The 23398-nt window shown below is 43.6% G+C and overlaps 1 protein-coding gene across 8 annotated transcripts in view; it reads right to left on the bottom strand.

Moving 5' to 3' along the window:
- Window positions 1-23398, bottom strand: part of OBSCN (obscurin, cytoskeletal calmodulin and titin-interacting RhoGEF) — a 163367-nt gene that overhangs the window by 91318 nt on the left and 48651 nt on the right. For 5 of the 8 annotated variants that reach the window (XM_042043236.1, XM_042043234.1, XM_042043238.1 and 2 more), the window contains exons 29-45: window positions 22681-22947; window positions 20824-21096; window positions 16849-17115; window positions 15742-16008; window positions 14871-15134; window positions 14072-14338; window positions 13452-13715; window positions 12252-12518; window positions 10922-11188; window positions 9391-9654; window positions 8274-8540; window positions 7150-7413; window positions 3971-4234; window positions 3391-3654; window positions 2826-3089; window positions 2101-2364; window positions 791-1054 (exon numbers count right to left, since the gene is read on the bottom strand). In XM_042043236.1, the coding sequence (XP_041899170.1) occupies window positions 791-1054; window positions 2101-2364; window positions 2826-3089; window positions 3391-3654; window positions 3971-4234; window positions 7150-7413; window positions 8274-8540; window positions 9391-9654; window positions 10922-11188; window positions 12252-12518; window positions 13452-13715; window positions 14072-14338; window positions 14871-15134; window positions 15742-16008; window positions 16849-17115; window positions 20824-21096; window positions 22681-22947 (4518 nt within the window). The remainder of the gene's footprint in view (window positions 1-790; window positions 1055-2100; window positions 2365-2825; window positions 3090-3390; window positions 3655-3970; window positions 4235-7149; window positions 7414-8273; window positions 8541-9390; window positions 9655-10921; window positions 11189-12251; window positions 12519-13451; window positions 13716-14071; window positions 14339-14870; window positions 15135-15741; window positions 16009-16848; window positions 17116-20823; window positions 21097-22680; window positions 22948-23398) is intronic. The other 3 variants (XM_042043235.1, XM_042043239.1, XM_042043240.1) reach the window with 3 other exon arrangements.

Below are 23398 nucleotides of genomic sequence, written 5' to 3' on the forward strand. Positions count from 1 at the left end.
GGTGGTCTTCACATATGTCCCTCTATTCATTAGGTGGGATAATGGGATATTCCACCTGTTTAATGAGGTTGGATACTGCAGATCTCAAAATTAGTGTCCAGAACAGTGAGACTAAGTTAAAATATCCAGGCTAGAAAACAGGCTTACTCCTGATTTGGCACATTTCCCACTCCAGCAGTGTTAAGCTGAAGCACCAGACTTGTTTGCCCAGAAAATTGTTCTTCGACAAAGGAAGACCAGAAGGAGGTCACAGAAAGAATTTATTCTTTCCTTAGAAAAATCAGACTCCCAATGGAAATCTATCCTTGTGCATTAGGACAGAGATTGTGGGCACAAAGCCCAAAATAAACATAACGTAGTGCAGAGGAGATTATAACTAACAGAGCCATATTCTGGATACTCCTTATTCCCTATATTAAAATGGTTGGTATTGAGAATTTCGGAAAGGAATGGCAAAGAACAAACAGATTTGTGGTTTAGAGAATAAGTGCAGGAAAGGAAGGACCAATGAATGATGGGGTTACGTGGTAGGAAAGGAATGGAGGAAGGGAAAGAAGAAAGGAGAGCAGGCTTGTGTTTAAGGAAACGAAAAGGCAGAAGAATGGCACAGAGAAATGCAGACAGGTGCTTTCCAACTTCCACAGCCTGCAGGGGAGGAGGGGCAGGGAACATTTTCAACCTAATGGAAGTTCAGTTAACAGGGATGACCAGACAGATGTGGAAAACTGAACAGCTCAGAGCAGAGGACAGAGGTTTCCAGTCAGGAAAGAGGAGGTCAGGATGGCTTTACCCTGTACTGTCAAGACAGCTGTAGTCTGGTGTTCTCCGCACACACAGGTGTAGTCTCCTGCATCCTCCTCAGCTATTTCATGGATCACCAGCTCTGCTTTGGGCCCTTCCTGCCTCATTTTGTATTTCCCACTCGGTTTGAGGATCCTCTGGTCCTTCCGCCACTCCACCGGAGCAGCCTTGGAGAGCTCACAGTGCAGGGAGACTTCTCCACCTTCTTCTGCTTCCTTGTCCTTCAGCTCTTCCTTAAAGAGTGGTGGCAGAGCTGGAGGATGCAACACGGACAAAGGGACAGCAGAAAACCAGAATTAAAACCCTAATTTCTGTTTTGAAATTACTTTTTTTTTGAGGCAATTTTGCCTCTGAAATTTCTTTTTTGAAGTGCCCCTCATGCCTTTTTTTTTTCAGCCTATTATAGATATTCTTAGCCATAACCAAGTTCAGAAACTCTGAAAGCATCTTTCTTTGAGTGTGATGTGATTTCAATCACCCTGAGGGATCAGTTCCCTGGGGTTTTGTTGTTATTTATAGGGAAAGAGCAAAACAGAAAGAACCAGACCTCAAATCAACAGCACTCGCAAATAACACTGCTGGATACAGAACTAGTTTACCCACACAAGCCTCATCTTTTGGAGGCTGCTGTTGTTATTTTCTGGTTTGTCTTTAACAAAATATTACAGCCCCATCTACATGAAAGCAGTCAGATTTCAAAATAATACTACTCCTAGTTTTACATTGAAGTTTGAAGGGCCATTACATCTAATAAGAATTTCAGATTCTTACTAATGGGAAACATTTTGGAAATCATAATTCAAAGACAAAACAACCTACAGGAATTAAGCTCTGGAATGATAACTCCTATCTCACTCTGCATGTGTGACTTCTATAAAGAACCTGGAACATCCATGGCCAGATAATTTCCTCCTCTTTCTGCTCCCCCAACTCTCACTTTTCCTTTATCCAGTTCCTGGAGAGCAGGGGGCCTGACAGACCACGGCTGTGTGTTTTGGAGAAAACCGTGGTGGACTGAAGTGAACTACAGGGTTGGAGCTGGAAAATGCAAATATCCAAAAAGGGGGCACTTGCACAGAAAGAAACTTCTCATTTCCTCCTTTTAAAGGACAGATTAATAACGACCCAAAAATTCCCCATGAGCAACTCTTTCTCAGGAAGAAATGAGTTATAAATAGAATGAAGGAGGAGGAAAGGATAAAAACAAAGACAAGCTACTGACCCAGGGAAGAAACAACTGAGTTTCAGAATGATGTCTATCTCGAGAGCTATTTGTCAATTTTAATAAGGTCTTTTTACCATGAACTCTTAAGGTTGCTGTTGTCCTCTGGTCACCACACACACAGGTGTAATCTCCAGCATCTTTTACTTCTAGGTCATGGATGACCAGCTCTGCAGTGGTGCCAGACTGTCTCATTTGATATTTGTCACTTGCTTTGAGCACTTTGGGCCCTATTTTCCACTGCACTGGAGCTCCTTTGGTTAATTCACAACTCAGAGTGACTGATGCTCCTTCTTGGGCTTCTTCATTCTTCAGCTTTTCCTTGAAAAGCACTGGTAGGGCTGGGAATGGAAAGCCAATAGAAAGTGTATTTAAACTAAGTGATCAGCATCGTCAGTTCTCAGCTGAAGGTCAAATCTGGCAAAATCAGGGGGGTTGAGGTTATCACTACGAGGATCTGGAAAACCAAATCCAGCAGTAAGACAAGAAGTGCTGAGCTGACAGGCCAAAGTGCAAGATTCAAGGTGGAATTTAAAGGATTTTTCACAGGACAGAACATCTCAGCTGGCCTAACAGGAGCATTTCCTGGGTGGAATTCCCTTAAACCTACAACACAGCTGTGTGTCTGCAAGGAGAGACAGCCCTGTCCTCAGCTCCCTTTTCAGCAGCACCAGACCAAAACTAAACACCTGAACAAGAACTGGACATAAACTAACTCCCAGGAAAAAGGTGAGAGGTGAACACTTCACACAGCAACAGGATGTTTCAGAGAAACAGAAAATAGACGATCATCTGCATTTACCATTCACTGTCAGAGAGGCTGTGCTGTGCTGGTCCCCACACACACAGGTGTAATCTCCTGCATCCTGCAGCTCTAGGTCATGGATTTCCAGCTCAGCCAGGGCACTCTCCTGCCTCATGATGTATTTTTCACTTGCCCTGAGTGTTTTGTTCCCTTTCTTCCAGGCCACAGCTGCAGCCTTGCTCAGCTCACAGCGCAGAGTGGCTGTTTGGCTTTCCATGGCTTGCAGGTCCTTCAGGTCTTCTTTGAAAAGGGCTGGCAGGGCTGAAGGTCACAAAATGGACAGAGGACATTAAAAGTGACACGTGACACATGGGTGACAGGAGGGATGGGGTGGTACAGAAGCAGAGAACACTTTAGGGTGGAAACAGGGTGTTTCCCTCATGATTCTGGGACATTGGACAAACCAATAGACAGAAGGAGAAAAGCAGCCTGGACACAACCAGTTCTTACAGAGAGTTTACAGATTTAAAGAAACAATTCAGCCACAGGTGAACATGCAACCAATATCAATGAGCTGGCATGGAAGTACACAGTAATACAAATAATATGTATTTTTTTTTACCATGCACTATCAAGGCTGCTGTTGTCTCCTGCTCTCCACACACACATGTGTACTTTCCAGCATCTTTCAATTCCACATCCTGGATAAGCAGCTTCATGACCGTTTTCTCCTGCCTCATTTTGTACTTCTCACTGGCTTTGAGCAAAGTGCCGCCCTTCCTCCACTCCACGGGGACAGCCTTGGTCAGTTCACACCTCAGAGTGGCCACTTGACCTTCAGTCACCTCCTCATCCTTCAGGCTCTCCTGGATGCCTGCAGGCAGCACTGAGGATGCAATGGGAACAGGGTTAAAGGGAGCAGCAAACGCAGCCTGCTGGTGAGGGCATGGGTGGGGAAGGAAAGGTGGGGAGGTGTCTTCAGGCTTGATCTCACATTTGCTTCAGGGATCAGATCCTAAAACCACTTTGTACATGGAATTGGGGAAAGGTTTTACCCCTAAATCACAAAATTCATCCTCGTGGTTATGCCACGCAAGGTCAGACTCAGAGGCGCTGTGCACAGATAGCAATGACCATGGTGATAAAACAAATTCAAACCATAACCTCGATAATGATGGCATCCAGGTGGAGTTGGTCATTACCATGTACTGCCAAGGAAGCCGTGGACTGCTCCTCCCCACACACGCAGGTGTAATCGCCAGCATCGCTCTCAGTCAGATTGTGGATCACCAGCTCTGCAGTGACATCCTTCTGCTTCATTTTGTATTTCTCACTAGGTCTGAGGGCTGTGTTTCCCTTTCTCCACTCCACTGGGGCGGGTTTGGTCAGCTCACAGTGCAGGGTGACTGCTTCACCCTCCTTGGCCTCTTCATCTCTTAACTCTTCTTTGAACAGAGCAGGAAGGGCTGAGAAACAGAGCAGTAGAGGTTTTCATGACAAGCAGCTCTTGACCCCCAAAATAAATGACCCTGATGTTCACCAGTATCTATTCATGCCTGGTTATTGATGTGAGGGGATCATCTGACAGAAGGGAGATGCTGATTTGTGTCATAGACAAAAAAGAGTCCTGTCATTTTTTTAAGCAAATATTAAATAATGTTGCTGGCTGGTTGAGAGATGTATGGAAAATAAACAGCAGAAATAGGGAAACTTCATGTATGGTCAAAACTGCAACTTTCTCAGTATAACCCAGCCTAGAGAATTGATACATCAGGTTGCATCATGATCAGGAAAAAAAGCCAAGGGGAAAAAATGGTGATGTTTTAACTTATATTTTAAGGATGCTTTCAGACCTAGCCCAGAGTTAGGATGAGACTGAAAAGTAGAATCAGAGAGAGATCCTGAAAGTGCTTGGGTGGGAATACAAAGGAAAGAGAAGAATGAAATCTTCTCAGAAATCTGCCATAAATCCCTCACCCCAGGAATTTCAGGCGTTTCCTGACACCCCATCCCTTTTGGAACAACAAATAGAATTATTCAGACTGTAAGGCTGGATGGAAATGTGGCAATATGGGGAAGCAGCAGGATGGAATGACATCCACTAAGCCTTTGGAATGGGGTGGGAACTACATTTGGATATAAAATTGCTACGAAAGAGCTTGAGAGGATGGTCTCCAATTCCTGACCCTGACCAGCAAGAAAGAAATAATTGAGAATAAGGATGTGGAGGATAATTGTGCAGACATTAATGTAAGCAGATAAGAAGGAAGGAAAACAACAAGGGACATGTTGGTCTGCCTCTCTTTCAGGAATGTAAGTTGATGATGAGTGACATGGGGAAAGTTGAAGTGTTTAATTCCCTTTTCTTATTATTAAATGTTAATTTTAATTAAGGAAGTAAAAGAAATTCTGGCTAGGATAAGAAACAAACAAACAAAAAAAAAAAGGATTAGAGATTATTTAAATAATTATATTCCCAAAGCAGCTTGGTATGATGAAATTTGTCCTGGAATTCTTAAGGTGCAGGCACAACCAATTTCAGACATTGACAGTGACACTGGAGAAATCAGAGTGTGGCTGATGTTCCTCAAGTATGGAAAAAAAACCCCAGAAATTAAGAGGTGAAAAATATCTCACAGATTGAAATACACACATTTAGTTCTTGCCATGTAAACCAAGATTCTAAAATCCCAGAGAGTCAAGAAAGAAAAAATTACTTGTGTAAAGTCAGTGGAGCTGAAGGAGCTCCAAATGTAAATGTGTGCTTGAAAAAGAGCTGGAGGTCTCCCTGACTTCCAAGGTCTGAGTTTGATAAATCTCCATTGGCAAAAATGGGAATTTAGCAATACTCTTCAGTCTTGAAGCCAAATCCCATTCATAATGCTTGCCTTGGAAAAAGAGGGAGAGATGGCAGAGAGAGGATCCAAGGAATTGTGGCCATCTCAACTTAATTCTTTGAAAAACTCAGATTTGCCAAGAGCTTTTCTCCTCATGAAGGAGTGGACCAGGGTAATTTTTTCTTGACATAGATTAAGCTTCCTTGGAGTGCTACTAATCTGAAAACCACAGTTACAGGATGTTGAACTGGGATTTACACTCACAATGAAAGAAGGACTTGAGCAGAGTTTCTCACTACCCTGGGTTCAGGATTATTCAGCATTTTCTGTGGTGACTTGGACAAATGCAAAGTTTTATTAATTTTGAAGATGATCTCAAGGTGGGAAAGAAAAGAGGGTGAAAACACTTCTTTAAACTGGATTAAGATACAGAAGACCTCTGTGAAGTAAAATAGGCTGCAATTCAGCAAAAGCAGGTGGAAAATTCTCTATTTAGGAATGACCAACAATAAGATGGAGCAGATCTGCAATGAGGGATTTGAGGTTGCAACAGTTTGTGGAATAAATTTAAGTCAAAAAATTCAAGCCTGATGCAAATAAATCCTCATAACTGAGATGTATAATTTGGAGTGTCACACTAGTTCTTGGTTCAAATTTTATACAAATACTTCTCTGTTTGAAGTAATGGCTTGAGCCAGCTCAAGAGACTTTTGCTGGAATAAATTTCTGGCAGTAATGATGGGGACTTGGGGCTCAAGGATGGACTAACCTGTACAAGCCCATTCCAATTCTATTTTTCATGGTTAAATTGAAAGTTCAAGACTGAATCAATTCTTGTTTTGTTGATAAATACAAAGATGAAAAGGTCTGGGCAGTAAAGCAAAGAAATCAATTCCCTGAATTCAGACCTACTGAATTTCCAGGTGAGAAAGAAGCTGAAACTACTTCTGACTGTCCTGTGTTAACAGTGAAAATAAATTTTCCCTCTCTTCCATGGGAAGTTTGCAGATGAATTTGGCTGAGGGCTGTGAAATATTCTCCTACTCTAATGCTGACTATTCTGCAGTACCTGAATAAAAATCAACACCTTGGTCAGAGTTACAAAGTTAAGTTACACTGAACCAAGTTTTCTTTTTATTATTTAAAATTATTTGTCAAATCCTAATGCAACTTGAAGTAAAACTGCTCTTTTAAAGAGCTGTGAATGTCCCTGCTGCTCCATCTCTCTACGTTCAAGTCAAAAGTGAGTAAAACAGAATTTAAAAAGCAAATCTGTGACATCCTTCAGCCTTTGGTGTGGTACAAAGAAATACCGCCCTGCACCAACAAGAGCAAAGAGAAGAAAAGAGGGAAAATGTTAGTAAAATCAATGGAACTACAGTCGTGGTTAGAATTAGACAGATTAGACAATAAAAAGAGGAAAGTCTGTTACAAACAGAATGATGGCAAGATTAGAGAAAGAACTCGTGGTGTGTCAGTGCTGAGGCTTCCAGAGGAGGAGGGAGAAACCCCACACAAACACGTCCCATTTCTGCGTTCTTTACCGTGCACTGTCAGTGCTGCCGTTGTCTTCTCCTCTCCACACACACAGGTGTATTCCCCAGCATCCCTGACCTCCACAGCATGGACCAGCAGCTGTGCTGTGGTTCCCTCCTGCCTCATTGTGTATTTTTCACTCGGTTTGAGCACTTTGTGTTTCTTTCTCCACTCCACGGAGGCGGCCCTGGACAGCTCACACTGGAGAGTGGCTGTTCCACCTTCTGTGGCTTCTTCATCCGTCATCTCCTTCTGGAAGTGCACAGGCAAGGCTGAGGGGTTCAAAAGGAGCAGAATGTGTGACCACGGCAGCTACTCAAGTAACCAGTTCATGTGGTCTGACAACCACAGGCAACAAGCAAACCTTTCCTAATCAGTCCCATCATGATTAATGACCACTCGGAGAACCATAAAAGAGTGGCTTTGGAAAGCTGGAAAACACCTCACTCATAAGTCAGAGAGTGTTTTCATGGTAAAGTCCATGGCATGAAGTGAAGAACCACATCAGTCTCAACTTCAGACCTGCATGACTGAGCCCCCACCTTGGATATTGCCAGCTAGAATGGAAAATAAAGCCTAACCAGAGCACCTAAATTCTATGGCAATGCAAATCATCACCAAGAAAGTTCATAAATGAACCTGTACCTGAGCCAATAATTTCACTTTTCCATGAGGGACCTTTAAAAGGTCCTTTCCAACCCAAAATACTCTATCATTTCACCTCATAGAGTGGTCTAGCAAGCTTGACCATCAAATTATACTGGAACACTGGTAACTGTCTCAAAAATACCAACAAATCTTCTCAACATGAGGATCATAACATCTTTACAGCCAACATCACAATAATGTGATTTCCCATTTCTCAGCACCTACTGATGAACATAAGCATCAAAAAAATGAGTTAGCACCAAGATGAACATCTGCAATTTTTGCCACGAGCCTCCAACCTGTACCTGATACTGACCGAAACATCCAGGAATTTATTCCCATGTCCAACCACATACTGCTAAACTCATCAGAAACAGTACTGCACTTTCAAATCTGACACTCCTATGCTCTTAAAAAAAAAAAAAAAAAAGCTGTTTGAAAATCATCCCTTTAATTTATGCATTTCCTTTTTTTTTATTTTTACCATTCACTTTGAGCTCAGCCGTGGTTTCCTGCTCTCCACAAGAGCACGTGTAATCTCCGGCATCTGCCAGGACTAAATCATGGATCAGCAGCTCAGCCATCGTGCCCTGGCATCTCATGGTGAACTTGTTGCTTGTGCCCAGGGCTCTGTCTCCTTTCCTCCATGCCACTGCAGCTCCAGCTTTGCTCAGCTCACAGCAGAAAGTGGCCGTGCCATTTTCTGTGCCTTCCACATTCTTCAGCTCTTTCTTAAAGTGCGGAGGGAGGGCTGAAGATCACAGGTGAAAGAGAGCACTTTAAAATTGAGGGAATACCCTGTCTTGGCTGCTCCACTGGGTTAAAACACTTTAAGCATTCTAGAATGGACAGAACCTGAGAGCAAAGGATGATTTGGGGGCATCCCTGACTTGTGCTTTGCAAGACACCACATTCAGCATCTCACAATGACTTGGAAATCAGTGGTGATTTATGACAACTCTGAGAGCCATAGAAGAGTGAGTTTGGACAGCTGGAAAACACCTTATTCATAAATCAGAGGGTGATTTTAATGATAGGAAACATGGCATGACATGGAGAACCACACCAGTATCAACCCCTCAGCTCTCATTGGTCTGGAAATCTGTAAGACTATGATATCAGTACTGGGAGGTGTGTTTTAAAGACATTTTAAGATATAATGACAGAAAGCTGATCCTGAGATTTCAAGGGACTATGCACAGTTCTTCCTCAAAACCAGATTAAGAATGAAAATGAGCACCACATTGTTTAAAAATAAAATTTTATAACTTTTCAATTTCATCCAAGAAAAACAAGTGAAATCTCAGTGATATGACCTAAGGAAATTAATGAGTGAAAATACTCCAAAACGCAATTTCTGACTTCATCAAGCTTTTCATTATCCACTTCCAGATTCCATCAACAGGAAAGCGGGGGGACTGAAAAGACTGTGATGCTCTTATCAGTCCCAAAGGAAGGGCTTTCAGTGGAAGATATTCCCAGTGGTTGGAACAGCTGCTATAACATTTTAAAATAACAGAAGGGATCAAGAGCAGATTGTGATCCCACAGGAGGATCACAGATGACAACGCAGAAAATTCCTATTAACCCAGATATTTTACCATGCACTGTCAGGGAAGCTGTGGTTGTCTTGTCTCCACACACACAGGTGTAATCTCCTGCGTCTCCTTCCTCCAGGCTGTGGATTGTCAGCTCAGCAGTGGTGTCCTTCAGCCTCATTTTGTACTTCTCACTAGGTCTGAGCACCTCCTGCCCCCTCCTCCACTCCACCGGGGCGGGTTTGCTCAGCTCACACTGCAGAACAGCCGTCCTGTTTTCTGTGCCTTCCACATTGACAAGATCTCTTTTGAACAGAGCAGGCAGAGCTATGGGGTGTAATATAAACAGAGAGGACATCAAAACCATTAACCAGACCTCAGGGAACTCAGGACTGGGTCCTGTGGCCAGTCCTTCACCATTACAGGAAAACAAATCAGTCTGGAAAACTGCCTCTAATAGAAAAGTCCTGCAGGATCCCAGTCGGGGTAATTTCCACCGTGACCTGCTTTTAACATCAACTTATTCGTGTTCACCACTTCACAGCCGATTCCAAGAGTCCTCTCTACCTATTTCACTCTGAAATCATCTATCTTGAACATTAATGACCTGAATTTTGATCAAAAGTCCTCAGCCAGGGTGACAGGACTGTTATCTGAGGATCCCTGCCTTTCCTAACACCATAATTTATAATTCTGGATCAGAAAAAAAAAAAGTAATATAGCTTCAGGGGCACCTTTAACCTAAAATTTCAAAGGTTATAATGGCACTAATATCAGGCTTACAGGGTTTTTTTAGCAGCATTCAACAAGTCGCCTTATGATGTGCCACTAAAATAAAATGGAAGTGACTTGCATAGGGATGAAAACAATAGGTCAAAAGAGGGGAGGAACAAAAATTCCTCCAGCTGGAACAAAGATGATGAAGAAAAAGTGTGCAGAACATCTGGGAGAATAGTTTTGCCTCCTCAATTTCCCCCTGTCCTTGGCAGCTTTTTATCCATTAGATAACTTAAATAAAAGCTGTTCTTCCATCTATGGGAGCTGTACATGAACTGCTCCTTCTGGAGGGGCAACCAGAGCTCTTCCATTCACCATGGCAGAGACAGGAATAAAATTTCCACCACTGTTCCCTAAGTCAGGACCTGCAGAATAATGCTGAGGTGTGGGGATTTATTTAAGCACCATTTCCTCAGCAGATTATCCCAGAATCCTTCAAAAGAGTAGGGCAGTCACCCATTCCTGAATGGAAAAACCTCTCACTGCCTGAGCTCAGTAGATTTAAAGAACTTTCCTTCATGTTAAGCATGAAAATCCACTGATGTCAGGGAGACACAATGAGAAACCCCCTGAGAACAATCTTGCTGCTGGAGGTCTGCTCACTCTTGCTCTCTGAGATGAGAAATTCTCACAACTTTTCTTTACTCTGAGATAAAGCCATCAGTTTCAAACTGACAGACAGTGGGACATGGGAGGAAACAGCACCAGCAAACCGAGAAAATGCTGCAGAATCAAAACACCAGAGCAAGTGGGAAGGAGAGAGAGGAAAGGGATGTCCTTGAGGTACCACTATCCCAACGGAGAACGGCTTTTTTACCATGGACTGTCAAGACAGCCGAGGTCTTCTGATCTCCACACAGGCAGGTGTATTCTCCTGTATCTTCCACCTCCAGATCTCGGATCAGCAGCTCTGCAGCCGTATCTTCCTGTCTCATCCTGTACTTTTCACTTGGTTTGAGTGCCTTGTCCCCTTTTTTCCACTCCACCGGGACGCCGACCTTGCTCAGCTCGCAGCGCAGAGCGGCCGTTGCGCCGTCTGTGGCTTCCCTGTTCTTCAACCCTTCCTTGAAAAATGCAGGCAAAGCTGAAGGACAGCAATATCAGCAGTGAGATGTAGCACTCCAAAGAGTTAAAATTATGTTTAAGTTTCCTTTTCCCTCTTATCTTGAACTGATTTATCAAGACAAGAACAGAGATTCTCAAGGGTCTCCACGAATCAGCATTAGGAAAGAAATGTCACAACCAGGAGAGGATCTAATGCTTGTAGTAATCCATAGGGGTATTTTACATGTACTTAGAGTCACAAATCAATACAAATAGAGGTAGAAACACCATTTTTTTTCCCTGTGAAATTTCAATCAAAAAGTACAAACACCAATTTGAAATTTCTGGAAAGAAAATGGTTTTCTTTTATGACATTTTAAACCACAGCAGGAGGAAGTTTGCTGTGTTTCCACATACTTAAGCAAACAAAGAGACATTTAAAATTTAAAAAAAACGAAACAGTGAAGTTTCATTTTAAATGTCAGTTTGAAATGAAATTGCTCATTTCAATACATGGTGGGGAAACAAGCATTTTCACCTGAACTGACATACCCTTTCAAAGATGTCAGGTTCAGTAAAAATCAAAGTTCTCCCTGAGAATGGTTGTCCTTTAGGAGTCCTGGGCCTGATTTACAAAGAACACCAACTGAATTCCATGACAACTAGGCTGTAAGTACAAAAGTGCTTTGTTGTCTCAGGAATGGAGTATGGGCATAAGATTCCATGGAATAACCCAACCTTTTGGAATTTCGTGAAACCTTAAAATCCCTGAGACATAATCCCTTTGAAGCAACCCATTTTTGTCTTGAGCGTAACAGGGAGTCTAATAAAGGACCTTTAAAGGGAAAAGCAAAATGATGGTCCCTAATCAAAAGAGTGGCAGCAACCCTGGTTGCCTTACTCTGAGCTTGGACACCAACATCCCTCTTGTGCCACAAATTCCAGCTGCACAGGTGCCAGTGGATGCATTTCACTGGCATCGGTGAGCTGCGGATAAAGCTCTGGCAGAAGGAGGAGACGGGAGGGTAACCAGGGCTCTGTCCAAAGGAACAGAGAAATCAGGGTAGTTACTTTCAGGCTGTGCCTTGCTTTGTTTGTTTTACCATGAACTGTTAAAACTGCCGTGGTCTGCTGGTCTCCACACACACAGGAATAATTCCCAGCATCCGCCGTGCCTAGATTTTGGATTATGAGCTCAGCCACGACACCTTCCCGCTTCATTTTGTATTTGTCACTCGACTTGAGGATCTTGAAGCCCTTCTTCCACTCCACATTAGCAGCAGCCTTGTTCAGCTCACAGTGCAGGGAGACACTTTTACCCTCGGTGGCTTCTTTGTCCGTGAGTCCCTTGGTGAAAAGGGCAGGCAGGACTGCAGAGCAAACACGGACACGGCGTCAACCCCGGGAAAGCCTGACCCGCAATCTAATCCCTCTCTTACCTCCCTGCAGCCACCAGACCTTCTTGGTCTCCTCCAGGATTTAGTTCCTCCACAATTTTTCTCCAACATCTAACCCTTCAAAAGATAATTCTGATTTTTTTTTTTATTTCCTGTCGTCACACTTTAAAACTTTCTTTAAAATCAAGTCTACCTGCAAATGTAGTTGACAATCCAACTACCCTTTACTTTATACACCATAAAAATCAAAGACAGAGTTAGAGGCCATCTTTCAATATGAGACCCAGAGCATTTTGCTTCCCTTGAGAAAAGCAGCAGTTCTACAGAAAGACCTGATTCATGGAACTGTCTGAATTTTTATAAATAGGAGTCCCTTAGAGCAGAGCAGTTGCAAACATGCTGTCAGTTTTCTGCAGAAATAAAATATTTGCTTGGGAAGTATTAAGCCAAAATTGGTAAAAAAGAGCTGGGAATAGCAGGAGCATAAAAAGCCTATTTTGTGTTAAGATCGTCCTTGTGTAGCATTATTCATTGATGAAAACTTGTTCCTCTTAGGAGCAACAAGTGTCACAGTCTAAGTCACAAAAAGTAAATATTATTCCCACTTTTATTATTCCCAGTTCCTATGGGAAAACTTCTAAACAAGCAGCTATTCTGGGCTAGGGAGGTTGTGTTGAGTCAGGAACATAGTCTCCACTTGTTGTTTGACTAAAGCACCTTGGAAGCACATCAAGAGGGCATCAGGTGAAAGGAGAAAAAGAGAGAAGGAAGAAAGGATAGGAAAATTAATCAACAGAAAGGAGGACAGGAAGTACACAGAGGTCAGAGGAAGCAGAAGTAAGAGAGGATGAGATCCTGGAATTACACAGGTTGACTTGGGACACGTGCTGAGAATTTCTTTTTTACCATTTACTGTCAGAGCAGCCGTAGTCTGTCGGTCTCCACACACACAGCTGTAATCCCCAGCATCTGCCAAATCCAAATCCTGGATCGTCAGCTCCACAACGGGACCTTCCTGCTCTATTTTGTACTTTTCACTTGGCTTGAGCACCATGTTCCCTTTTTTCCACTCAACTGGGGCTGATTTGCTCAGTTTGCAGTGCAAAGTGACTGCTTCCCCCTCTGTAGCTTCCTTGTCCGTCAATTCATCTTGGAAGAGGATAGGCAAGGCTGAAGGATGCAATACCAACAGAGAAGGAATCAGCAGCAGAATGAAATGAACTGGACTGTGCTGTAGTGTTTACATTCAATCAAAAATGCTCTATTTCTAGGTGGGCACTATTGAAAAAGGGGGTAAAACCTCCTTGAGGAGAGAGAAATAAATTAAACAATAATACAACATATAGGTGCTGTCTCAAGGCAAAAAAACCACAGGGGAATATTCTCAAAAAAGGTGACTCCGGCACCACAGAGCCAAGAACATGAAACCCCTAAGAAATAACACCGACCAAGCTTTGGCTGACCAGGAAATGCTGCCAAATGTGCTAGATTTGGGGTTTAAAGAGAAACATGGGTAGGAGGGTTACCATTCACTCTCAAAGCAGCTGTGGTCTCCTGCTCTCCACACTCGCAGGTGTAGCTCCCAGCATCCGCCAGGTCTAGGTCTTGGATAACCAGCTCAACAAAACGCCCTTCCCGTCTCATTTTGTATTTCCCGTTTGGCACCAGCACCTTCCCGTCCTTCCTCCACTGGACGGAGCCGCCCGGCCGGCTCAGCTCGCACTGCAGCGTCGCCGTCCCGCTCTCCGTGGCCTCCTCGTTCCTCAGCTCTTGCTTGAAACGCACCGGCAGGGCTGAGAGATGCAGAATGAGAAGGGATTGCCACCCTAGACTCTGCTCAGAGGCTGAATCATGATTTATCGTGTGTCTACCTAAGCCTTACTCCAACACCCTTATCCTTAAGCACGTCCTGTCTTTCCTCGTGGATGGTAAAAGAAATTTTCTATTAAATCGTTCTGTGGGAGTCAACAAAAACATGCCTCAAGAGAGACAAACTCATTCTCATCATTAAACATCATGAACCCTCTGAAACAGAAAATCCCAAGGAATCTTATGTTTCCATGCTAATTTAGGGAAACACGTGCAGGACAGCATCCTTCACTCGAGGGAAGGCAAGAAGACAACACAACACACACACACATCCATGGGGTATAATAAAAGCTGATTGAGGGTGGAGATTGGGGACAGGAGTGACACAAAAAAGATGGAAGAAACTAGTGAAAGCAGGACATGAAGGAGGTTGTTGTGAGGGAATGTACAGACGGGAGGGGGGAAGAGGTGGACAAAAACATTCCAGAGTTTCACAGGTTATTTCTGCCTTTTTACCATTCACTGACAAGGCTGCTGTGGTTTTTTGGTTCCCCACTAGACATGAATAGTCTCCAGCATCCTTTGGCTCCAGGTCATGGATCAGCAGCTCAGCCACGGTGCCCTCCTGCCTCATCTTGTACTTGTTACTCGCCCGCAGAACAGTTTGCCCCTTCCTCCACTCCACGGGGGCCTCTGTGCCCAGCTGGCACCGCAGGGTTGCTGTCCCACCTTCCACAGCTTCCACGGCCTTCAGCTCTTCTTTGAAGAGCACGGACACAGCTGAGGAGTGAAGCATTCTCAGTTTACTTCAGGCGCATCGTCACCACCTGGTGACCTCACACGGGATTTAAGCCAAAACAAATTCAGATTCTCTTGGCCCACACAGCAAAGAAGCTCTGACCTACCTGCACCTCCAGGACCCTGCTGATATTTACAGTAGCAACAGGAGTTTTGGGTCAAATAAAAAGAGAACAATTATTTCCCAATAATTAGAACACCGAAATATAATTACCCTTCTGCTGCCCAAATGCTGTTGGTCACAGATGTGAAAAAAATTGCTGAGAGTGTAGAGAGAAGAACTGAATATTCTTTAATAAAAGGTGTAGCTGAGGCCCTTCTTACCTCTTGGCTTAGAGCTTGGCCAGTCACCTCTAACCAAAATATAAGAAATTTCATAGGGAAGAAAAGATATTTCGTTATCAGGTACCTTTGATTGATATGCATTAGCATGAAGCTATCATCCCAGAAAACAAAGAACATAACGGACCCAGCCAGAGCTGCCGTGTGTTTGTGCTGATCCCTGTTTTCCTGAACACTCTCTGCAAGTAGTAGCAAGACCATGGCAAGAACAACAACAAATGGTCACAAGCAGTTGTCTCATCCCTACCATGGATTTTGACTTGGGCTGTGGTCTGCTGGTCTCCAGTGTCACAGGTGTATCTTCCCGCATCTTCTGGCTCTGCATTATGAATCACCAGCTCTGCCACTGTCCCCTTCTGCTTCATTTCATATTTGGCACTTGCCTGGAGCGTGGCTTCTCCCTTCTTCCACACCACAGTGGCATCAGCTTTTGTGAGTTCACAGCGCAAGGAGACGGATTTCCCTTCTTCCACATCCGTGTTCTCCAGGGCTTGTTTAAAAAGCACAGGCACAGCTGGAACACAAACCAGGGGTTAGGACAAGCCCTCTTGGCCTCCTCTACAACAAATGCCCCCATGAGAGCTGTCACCTCTTAAATCCAGGCCTTTTCCAAGTGAGCAGAGCAGCCCTAGACCCTCCCTTGGTTCTGTGGCATCAAGGAGATTCTGCTTGGGAGCAGGAATAAATCCCTCCCCCTGATGTTACCATCTCACTGTGGATCCCTAGGAATATGGGGGAAGTTTCTTATATTTAATTAGGACCCTTTCAGAGTCCTCTGGGCATCATCACCTAATGAATTCCCTGCTCCTGTAGGGCTCTGAAATAACATTCATATCCTGTATTTCTCCCACTTTCCGCTCCAGCACGTACTACTTTTGCTATGCTACTAAAGGCACTGTATTCGGGGAGTGCAAATGGCATCTAAGAGCCTTTGAAAATGATGTTTTGGGGACATTGGGGGTCTAAATGTTAACCACTTGTCCACCTGCAGTTTTCCGGGGACTGGACTTATGTTTTCACATCCTTGTGCTCCAGTACTATTGGTCTCCAGCTCTAAAACTCCAGTTCTAATCACAGCCATGTAAAGCTGCTGATAGGGCAGGAACTACAGCACACAGAAAATTAATCCTCTGCACTTCACTTAATTTTTTTTTCCCCCAGTGGCCCCAGACACAGAATATGAGATCACATGAATGAAATATATGCAGGTGCCTACAAGGGTGCAAGATAACCCTTAAATTTTTCGTATTAAAGATGCCACTGCCACAAAAAAAATGAAGCGTTACCAGATTATTTTTTTAATAGCTCTATTAAGCACTTGATTAAGTTTGCCAATGTCTCAAATTGTACCCACCATTCACTTTGACCTGAGCAGTGGTTTTCAGTTCCCCAGCGCTGCAGGTGTAGTCCCCAGCATCGACGGATTTCACATCTCGGATTATGAGCTCTGCCACAGTCCCATGCTGCTTAAATTCGTACTTCTCACTGGCATGGAGAACAGTGTCCCCCTTCATCCACTTCACTGGGGCACCAGGTTTGCTTAGCTCACAGGTCAGCCTGACTTGTTTTCCTTCTTTGGCTTCTTCATTTTGGAGCTCTTGCTTGAAGAGAACCGGTGTTTCTGAAAGAAGGAATAACACAAATGTTGAAGGAAGCACATGAGGTTGGAAATCTTTTTTTTCCCTTTTAGTATCAGACTTGGTTTTTGAGACAGAAAACCACAGGAATGGAGAAGCACTAGCAAAGAGTAAACAGATTCTGACATCTCACACCTGGCTGCCAGCACTTCACAGCAGCAAAAAAAATTTGAGGCCAGATGCTTATTTTCCTTTTAACCACCACCTGCACCATTGAAGATGCTGCTGCTCTTACTGCTTTCATATTAACATCAGTGGCAGATGCTGCACTGCCACTAATGACACAAACTGTGCTGTGGATGGGTGCTCAGAACTGGACCAGTGGCACAAAAAACATAAAACTCCACTGAGCTCAACTCACACACAACACAGAGGACACAGAGGAATGGCAAAGCATTTTCTGTCGTGATCAGCAGTATTGATTTCTCATCATAAAAAACCCTTCAATGTATTTTTTATCCAGCATGAACACAGACAAAAGCAGCACAGAACAAACACAGAGAGGGAAGTACAGCTGAAGGTGACAGGGTCCCTGTGGAGCTTCCCCTGAAGGCTCTGTCACAGCCTGGGATTCAAGGCTTTAAGGTGAGCTAGTGCAGGGAAGGCACTTTTGGGGGAAAAATAAACTCAGCCGAAATGTTCAGATAAGGAAAACATAAATTCTTCTTGAATTCTGCTGTCTTGTGAATATGCAAGTCAGCTTCTGATCCGTGGTGCACTTAACCCGTGGCTGTAGGAAAACCACAGCCTGTGATCCTGTTCCCCTTTTACCTCTAGTTTGGGACACAAAGTGTCACATGACTACTGAATTTCTATTTCCTATTTTGCATTCTGCTGTTCTCTTATATGACCCTGAAAGACAAAGGACAGTTCCAACAGTGCAATTTCTTGTAGACATCCTTTTGACTTGACTCCTTGACCTGAATCCATGTGTTTAAATCCTGCATCCATCCACACCCTTCTCTGTGAGGGGAAAAATGGGGCTGTTGTGGGAAATTACAAATGTGGTTCTTTTCTAACAGATAATTCTCATCCAGGTCCTACTGAAGTCAACACAGATCTTTGTTTTGTGTGTAATGGCTATTGGGAAAATAACCCCGTGCCACAGAAAGACAGAAAATTGGGATCCTTAACCACCAGCTCCTCTTCATTGCACCATCAAGGTCTTCTCCTTTTTGCACAGCCTCAGGCTGGTTCTTTGTGCTCTAGAAAAATCCTATGAGCAGCTTGTCCTCCCACTCCGTGCTCCGGGGTTCAGGTTGACCATTCCAACAACCCAAATGCTTTTTTGGTTTACACTGGCTTCCCTAATCCAGGTGCAGCTTCTGATCAGTCCATCCCAAGGGTGTAACACCAGCAGCACACAGAACATCCTCTGGTTTGGATAAACACAGCCTGTGCCTGTCAAAACCTCCCTGTCCCTGCTCAAACCTGCCCAGGGGAGTGATTTAACTTACAGAGTGATTTAACTCAGAGACAGAGCTCCTCCTAAGAGGAGCTGGGGCTGGGACAGTGACTCAGGAGAGGCAGGAGCAATTATAAGGTGATATTTGGTGAGCCTTGGTTCTGAGCCTGGTCAGACCCAACTCATACCTAACTCAGAGTTAAAAGACACATCTAAGAAGAGAACTTTTGCTTCAGCTCAGACAACAACCATTTAGATCACATGATCATAGAACTTTCTGGGTTGGAAGGGCCCTTTAAAGCTCATCCAGTCCAAACCCCCCTGCCATGACCCAGGACATCTTCAACCAGACCAGGCTGCTCAGAGCCCCATCCAACCTGACCTTGAATGTTCCCAGGGATGAAGCATCCACCACCTCGCTGGGCAACCTCCAAGAGTGTTTTACCACATTCATTGTAAAAAACTTCCTCCTTACATCTAATTAAATCAACCCTCTTTTAGTTCAAACCATCTCCCCACGTCCTATCAAGCAGGAGAGCACCTCATTGATGCTCGTTGGGCGCACTGCTCTGAATAAATCTGGCTGTGTAAAGCAATTGCACGGACAAAGGTGGGGGTGGGAGTTCCCCCCTTGGAGAGAGCCATCCCTGGAGACAGTTCCAGGAGGTGATCCGTCCTCTCTGTGGATTACTTCTTAGCCTGGGGTGTTCTCCTACTGTTCTCTTTTTGGGGTTTGGAATGAGATGGTCTTTAATGTACCTTTTAACCCAAACCAGTCTAGGATTTCATTGTTCTCAGAGGCACTTAACTTTCTCCGAGCTAGAGCCAGGTCAGATGAAGGAGTCTCCTGTTTCACATTCTGTCACCTCTCTGGCTCCTGTTCTGGATGACTTGATGAGAACATCTCAGTGCACAACACGAGGTCCCGTTTCAGTGTAGTTTCATGGTTTTATTGTTTCAATTAATTACTCTGAGCTTGGTGGTAGGACACAAACCATCGCTCCAGAAGTTCTTACCCTTGACAGTAATAACTGCACTACGTTTGGCTGCTCCATCCTCACACTCACATCTATCACTGTCTCTTTGTTGTGCCCTGTGAATGACAAGTTTGGCCTCAAACCCTGACTGGCTGATGTTATATTTGGAAGAATTCCTAAGGCTCTTCCCATCTTTGCACCACTTCCCAGGGCTGTCTGATCTGGAGATGTCACAGTGAAGGCTCACATCTTCTCCCTCAGTATCTTCAGTGTCAACCAGCTCCTTTCTGAAGGTGCAGAGCTTCTCCAGACTCATATAAAAAACATCTGAGATGGTTCAGAAGAGGTGTGGGTTCTCAGATCACAAGTAATCTGTGAGATTTGCACCCAGGATTGCTTGTATCAAAGATATAGATCAGGGTTAGTAACAAATAATTTGGTGTTCATGACTATGAAGTCCTCAGGAGGGTACCAGTGATGTTGCAAAATGTTGTTTAAATACCTAATGATACCTGGCAGAAACTGAGAAGAAAAGATTCCTGCTGAAGAACATAAATAATTAGCCTTTTGAAAATAAAACATTTCATTTTCCCTCCGGAAAAAGAAATCCTTTTTCATTTCTGTAGTTTAGCAAAATTTGGGCAAATTTACAAATTTTGTAAAAAGACAAGTTCTTCGAAATAAATGTGGTTACGGAATAAAATGAGATTATGATCTGACAGGGTGGACACTGTGTGTTCTACATCTCTGGGCAACAAGAAATATTTATATTTCCAGTAAGGAAACATCTCTCTAATCCCACATTCTTGGGCTGTCTGGCATTCGTTTTATTCCTTTGCTACCAAACACTGCAGATTTAACTCAGTTTAACTTCTCCAGAGACAACAATCCATTGTCAGCAATGAATAGCAGGGAACACACACAACGTTGCCCTTCAGGCAATGAAAACTGAATTTAAAACTTACTGGTTGCACTTTTTTTTTTTCATTGAATTAATTGATTTCTCCTGATGAATCATCACCTTATCAGCTTGAGAAAAACTGAACAAGGTATCCACTGTACCATCACTGTATTATAACATTCCCATCTAAATCCAATAAACACTCCAAGAGCTGTCTAGGATTACTAAGTGTTCATTCTCCAGCTGTCATTTCATTGTATAAATAATGCTGTTCTTGCACATATACAGATAAACAATGATGGTGCCAAATTTTTAGCATTTTTGTGGGGCTTTTTTTCCATCTACCCACATTAACCCCACTTATTTCTACTCATCATTTCCTCTCCTGCAGTTGTGATGATTGATTTACCTTTAACAACCAAACTGGCAGATGTTTTCTTATCACCAGCTTCAAATGTAATGACCCCCGAGTCCTTCAGTGAGAGCTTTTTCAGTGTTAGCAGGTGATATCCACCAGGCTGGGACTGGATCTCATTAAGTTCATTGGTATGGAGTGGGGTTTTATCCAAAAACCACTGCACTCTGCTATAGTCTACGGGAGAGATTCTGCACTTGAACATGGCAGATTCTCCTTCTAACACAGTGACATCCTCCAGGTCTTCCGTTATTAGCACTTTCTGGCCTGAAAGGAACATAAATACATCAATTACTGCAATCTTCCGTTTCTGGCGTGAAAATCGACACGGAAAACTACCAAGATTTCCCCCGTGAGCATTTCAAGAAAAAAAATATGTTCGTGATAGAGAAGATTGAAACAGAACTCCCCTGTTATTGACCGCAAAACCCACTCACAGGAAGATAATATAAAGAGGACACACGCCAAAATACAGTGAAGACAACTTTAAAGCACCAGAAAACATAAAGCAGAACAAGTAGCCAGTACAATGCAAATCCCAGGTTATAAATTTTCTCCTAATGAAGCTCCCTGGAAAGGTTGGAAGGATCAGTCTCTGACAGCATTATTGGGACATAAACATCACAAAGACATGATCCCTCCCCCTTGACAACCTCTGTGATTTTCTAGAGCAAATATAACTTGCTTTCTATGGGATAGGACCACTGAGCCCACACCTTCTTTGAGTTCAGTCCAAACATAAACCCAGTGGGAAGTGGGGAAAATGTCTGACTGTGGCTTTGGTAAAAAACCCCAAAACATCTGCCCTGAAAACCTGCCTGTATAGATAAATATAAATACATAAATATAAACACACATACAAAGATAAACCTCACTATAAAGACATATAAAATAAGGTTATCACTGGATACAAAAATATCTCTGATGCTCCTCCTACTTATAAAACCAGAATAGGGTTGTTTTACTTTGATGTTCGTGACAGAGAAGTGTTTTTTCCACTCAGAAAAGCTGGTGTTGAAAACGTCAGAGTGAATTCAGACAGCTCAAAGCCTGAGGTTATGATGGGGATTAAACACATTTCTTTGCTTTCTCAAAGAAGCTCTTCTGCTCTAACAGATGATAGAGGAGAAGTCTGACTTTACCCCTTTGTCTTCAATAACTAGCTACAATAATTAGCAAATCGACGCTGTTGCTGCACCTCCATCTGACTATTCTTGAATCATTTTTTCAGAGGGCAGGGTTAGATTAGATATTATAAATAAATTGTTTACTCTGAGGGTGGGGAGGCCCTGGCACAGAGTGCCCAGAGAAGCTGTGGCTGCCCCTGGATCCCTGGAAGTGTCCAAGGCCAGCTTGGATGGGGCTTGGAGCAGCCTGGGATAGTGGGAGGTGTTCCTGCCCATGGTAGGGGGTAGCACTGGATGAGCTAAATTTAAGATCCCTACCAACCCAACCCACTCCATGACCACTCTTTATCCACCACCTTTTAGAAACCACTGCTGCAAAGAGGCATCAAGGACATGGAGAAAAGCCTGGAGGCAGAGTAATTTTCCCTCATCCAACAGCAGGCACTGTGAATCACTTCCATTTTATGTTCACACAGGAACACCAATCTCCCCTCACATGGGCCTTTGGGGGGTTAAATCACACCCAGAGTACTCCAGGTGTAATTGCTTCAATCTGCTGTGCATGTCCAGCTCCACATTCCTATATTTTTGCCACATGTTCCTGCCATCATGAGAGGCAGGAGCAGAAATCAGTGGCTCTGCTGTCTTGCTGAGATCTAGATCTGCCTGTGCATGTTTCCCATGGCAGAAACGGGATTTACAATCACATTCCTCTCATTCATACCTTGCACAGTTAGCTTGGCTCTGGACTGGGCATCCCCAGTGTCACAACTGTAAGTGTCACTGTCACTTTTCTCCAAGTTCTTTATGGTCAGCTGGAGGACTTGTCCTTTCTGTGTCATCTCGTACTTCCTGCCAGCCTTGAGCTCAGCGATGCCTTTCCTCCAGACCACAGAGGATGCAGCTCTCTCACTCTGGCACACAAAAACTGCAGTTCCGCTTTCATCGACTTTCAGGTCTGAGAGTTCCTTGACAAAATAATTAGGCTTTTCTGGAAGGAAAAAAAAGAAATAAAAAAAATAATGACAGAGACAGACTTGTCACCCAAACTAATCCTGAACTTCCAGAGTGGCTTTTGGATCCCCTCCACCCCCACTTGTAGAATTTTTAAGTAAATAATCATAGAATCAATTAGCTTGAAAGAGATCTTTAAGATCACCAAGTCCAAGCATTAATTTGACTATTTGACTAAACCATGTCCCCAAGCACCACATCTAAACATCTTTTAAACCCTCCAAGGATGGTGACTCCACCACCTCCCTGGGCGCCCTGTTCCAATGCCTGACCACCCTTTCCATGAAGAAATTTCTCATAACACCCAATCTAAATCTTGAGGCCATTTCCTCTCATCCTGTCAGATGGAACACATCTAAGAAGATCACCAGCTACCCCTCCCATCACAGGACATATCAAGTGAAATATCTCCAGGAAACTTCAATGCC

The sequence above is a fragment of the Corvus kubaryi genome, unplaced genomic scaffold, assembly GCF_017639235.1.
Source record: "Corvus kubaryi isolate FWS band 111438036 unplaced genomic scaffold, C.kubaryi_AGA036_p1.0 37398, whole genome shotgun sequence".
In the NCBI taxonomy this organism is placed as follows: Eukaryota; Metazoa; Chordata; class Aves; order Passeriformes; family Corvidae; genus Corvus; species Corvus kubaryi.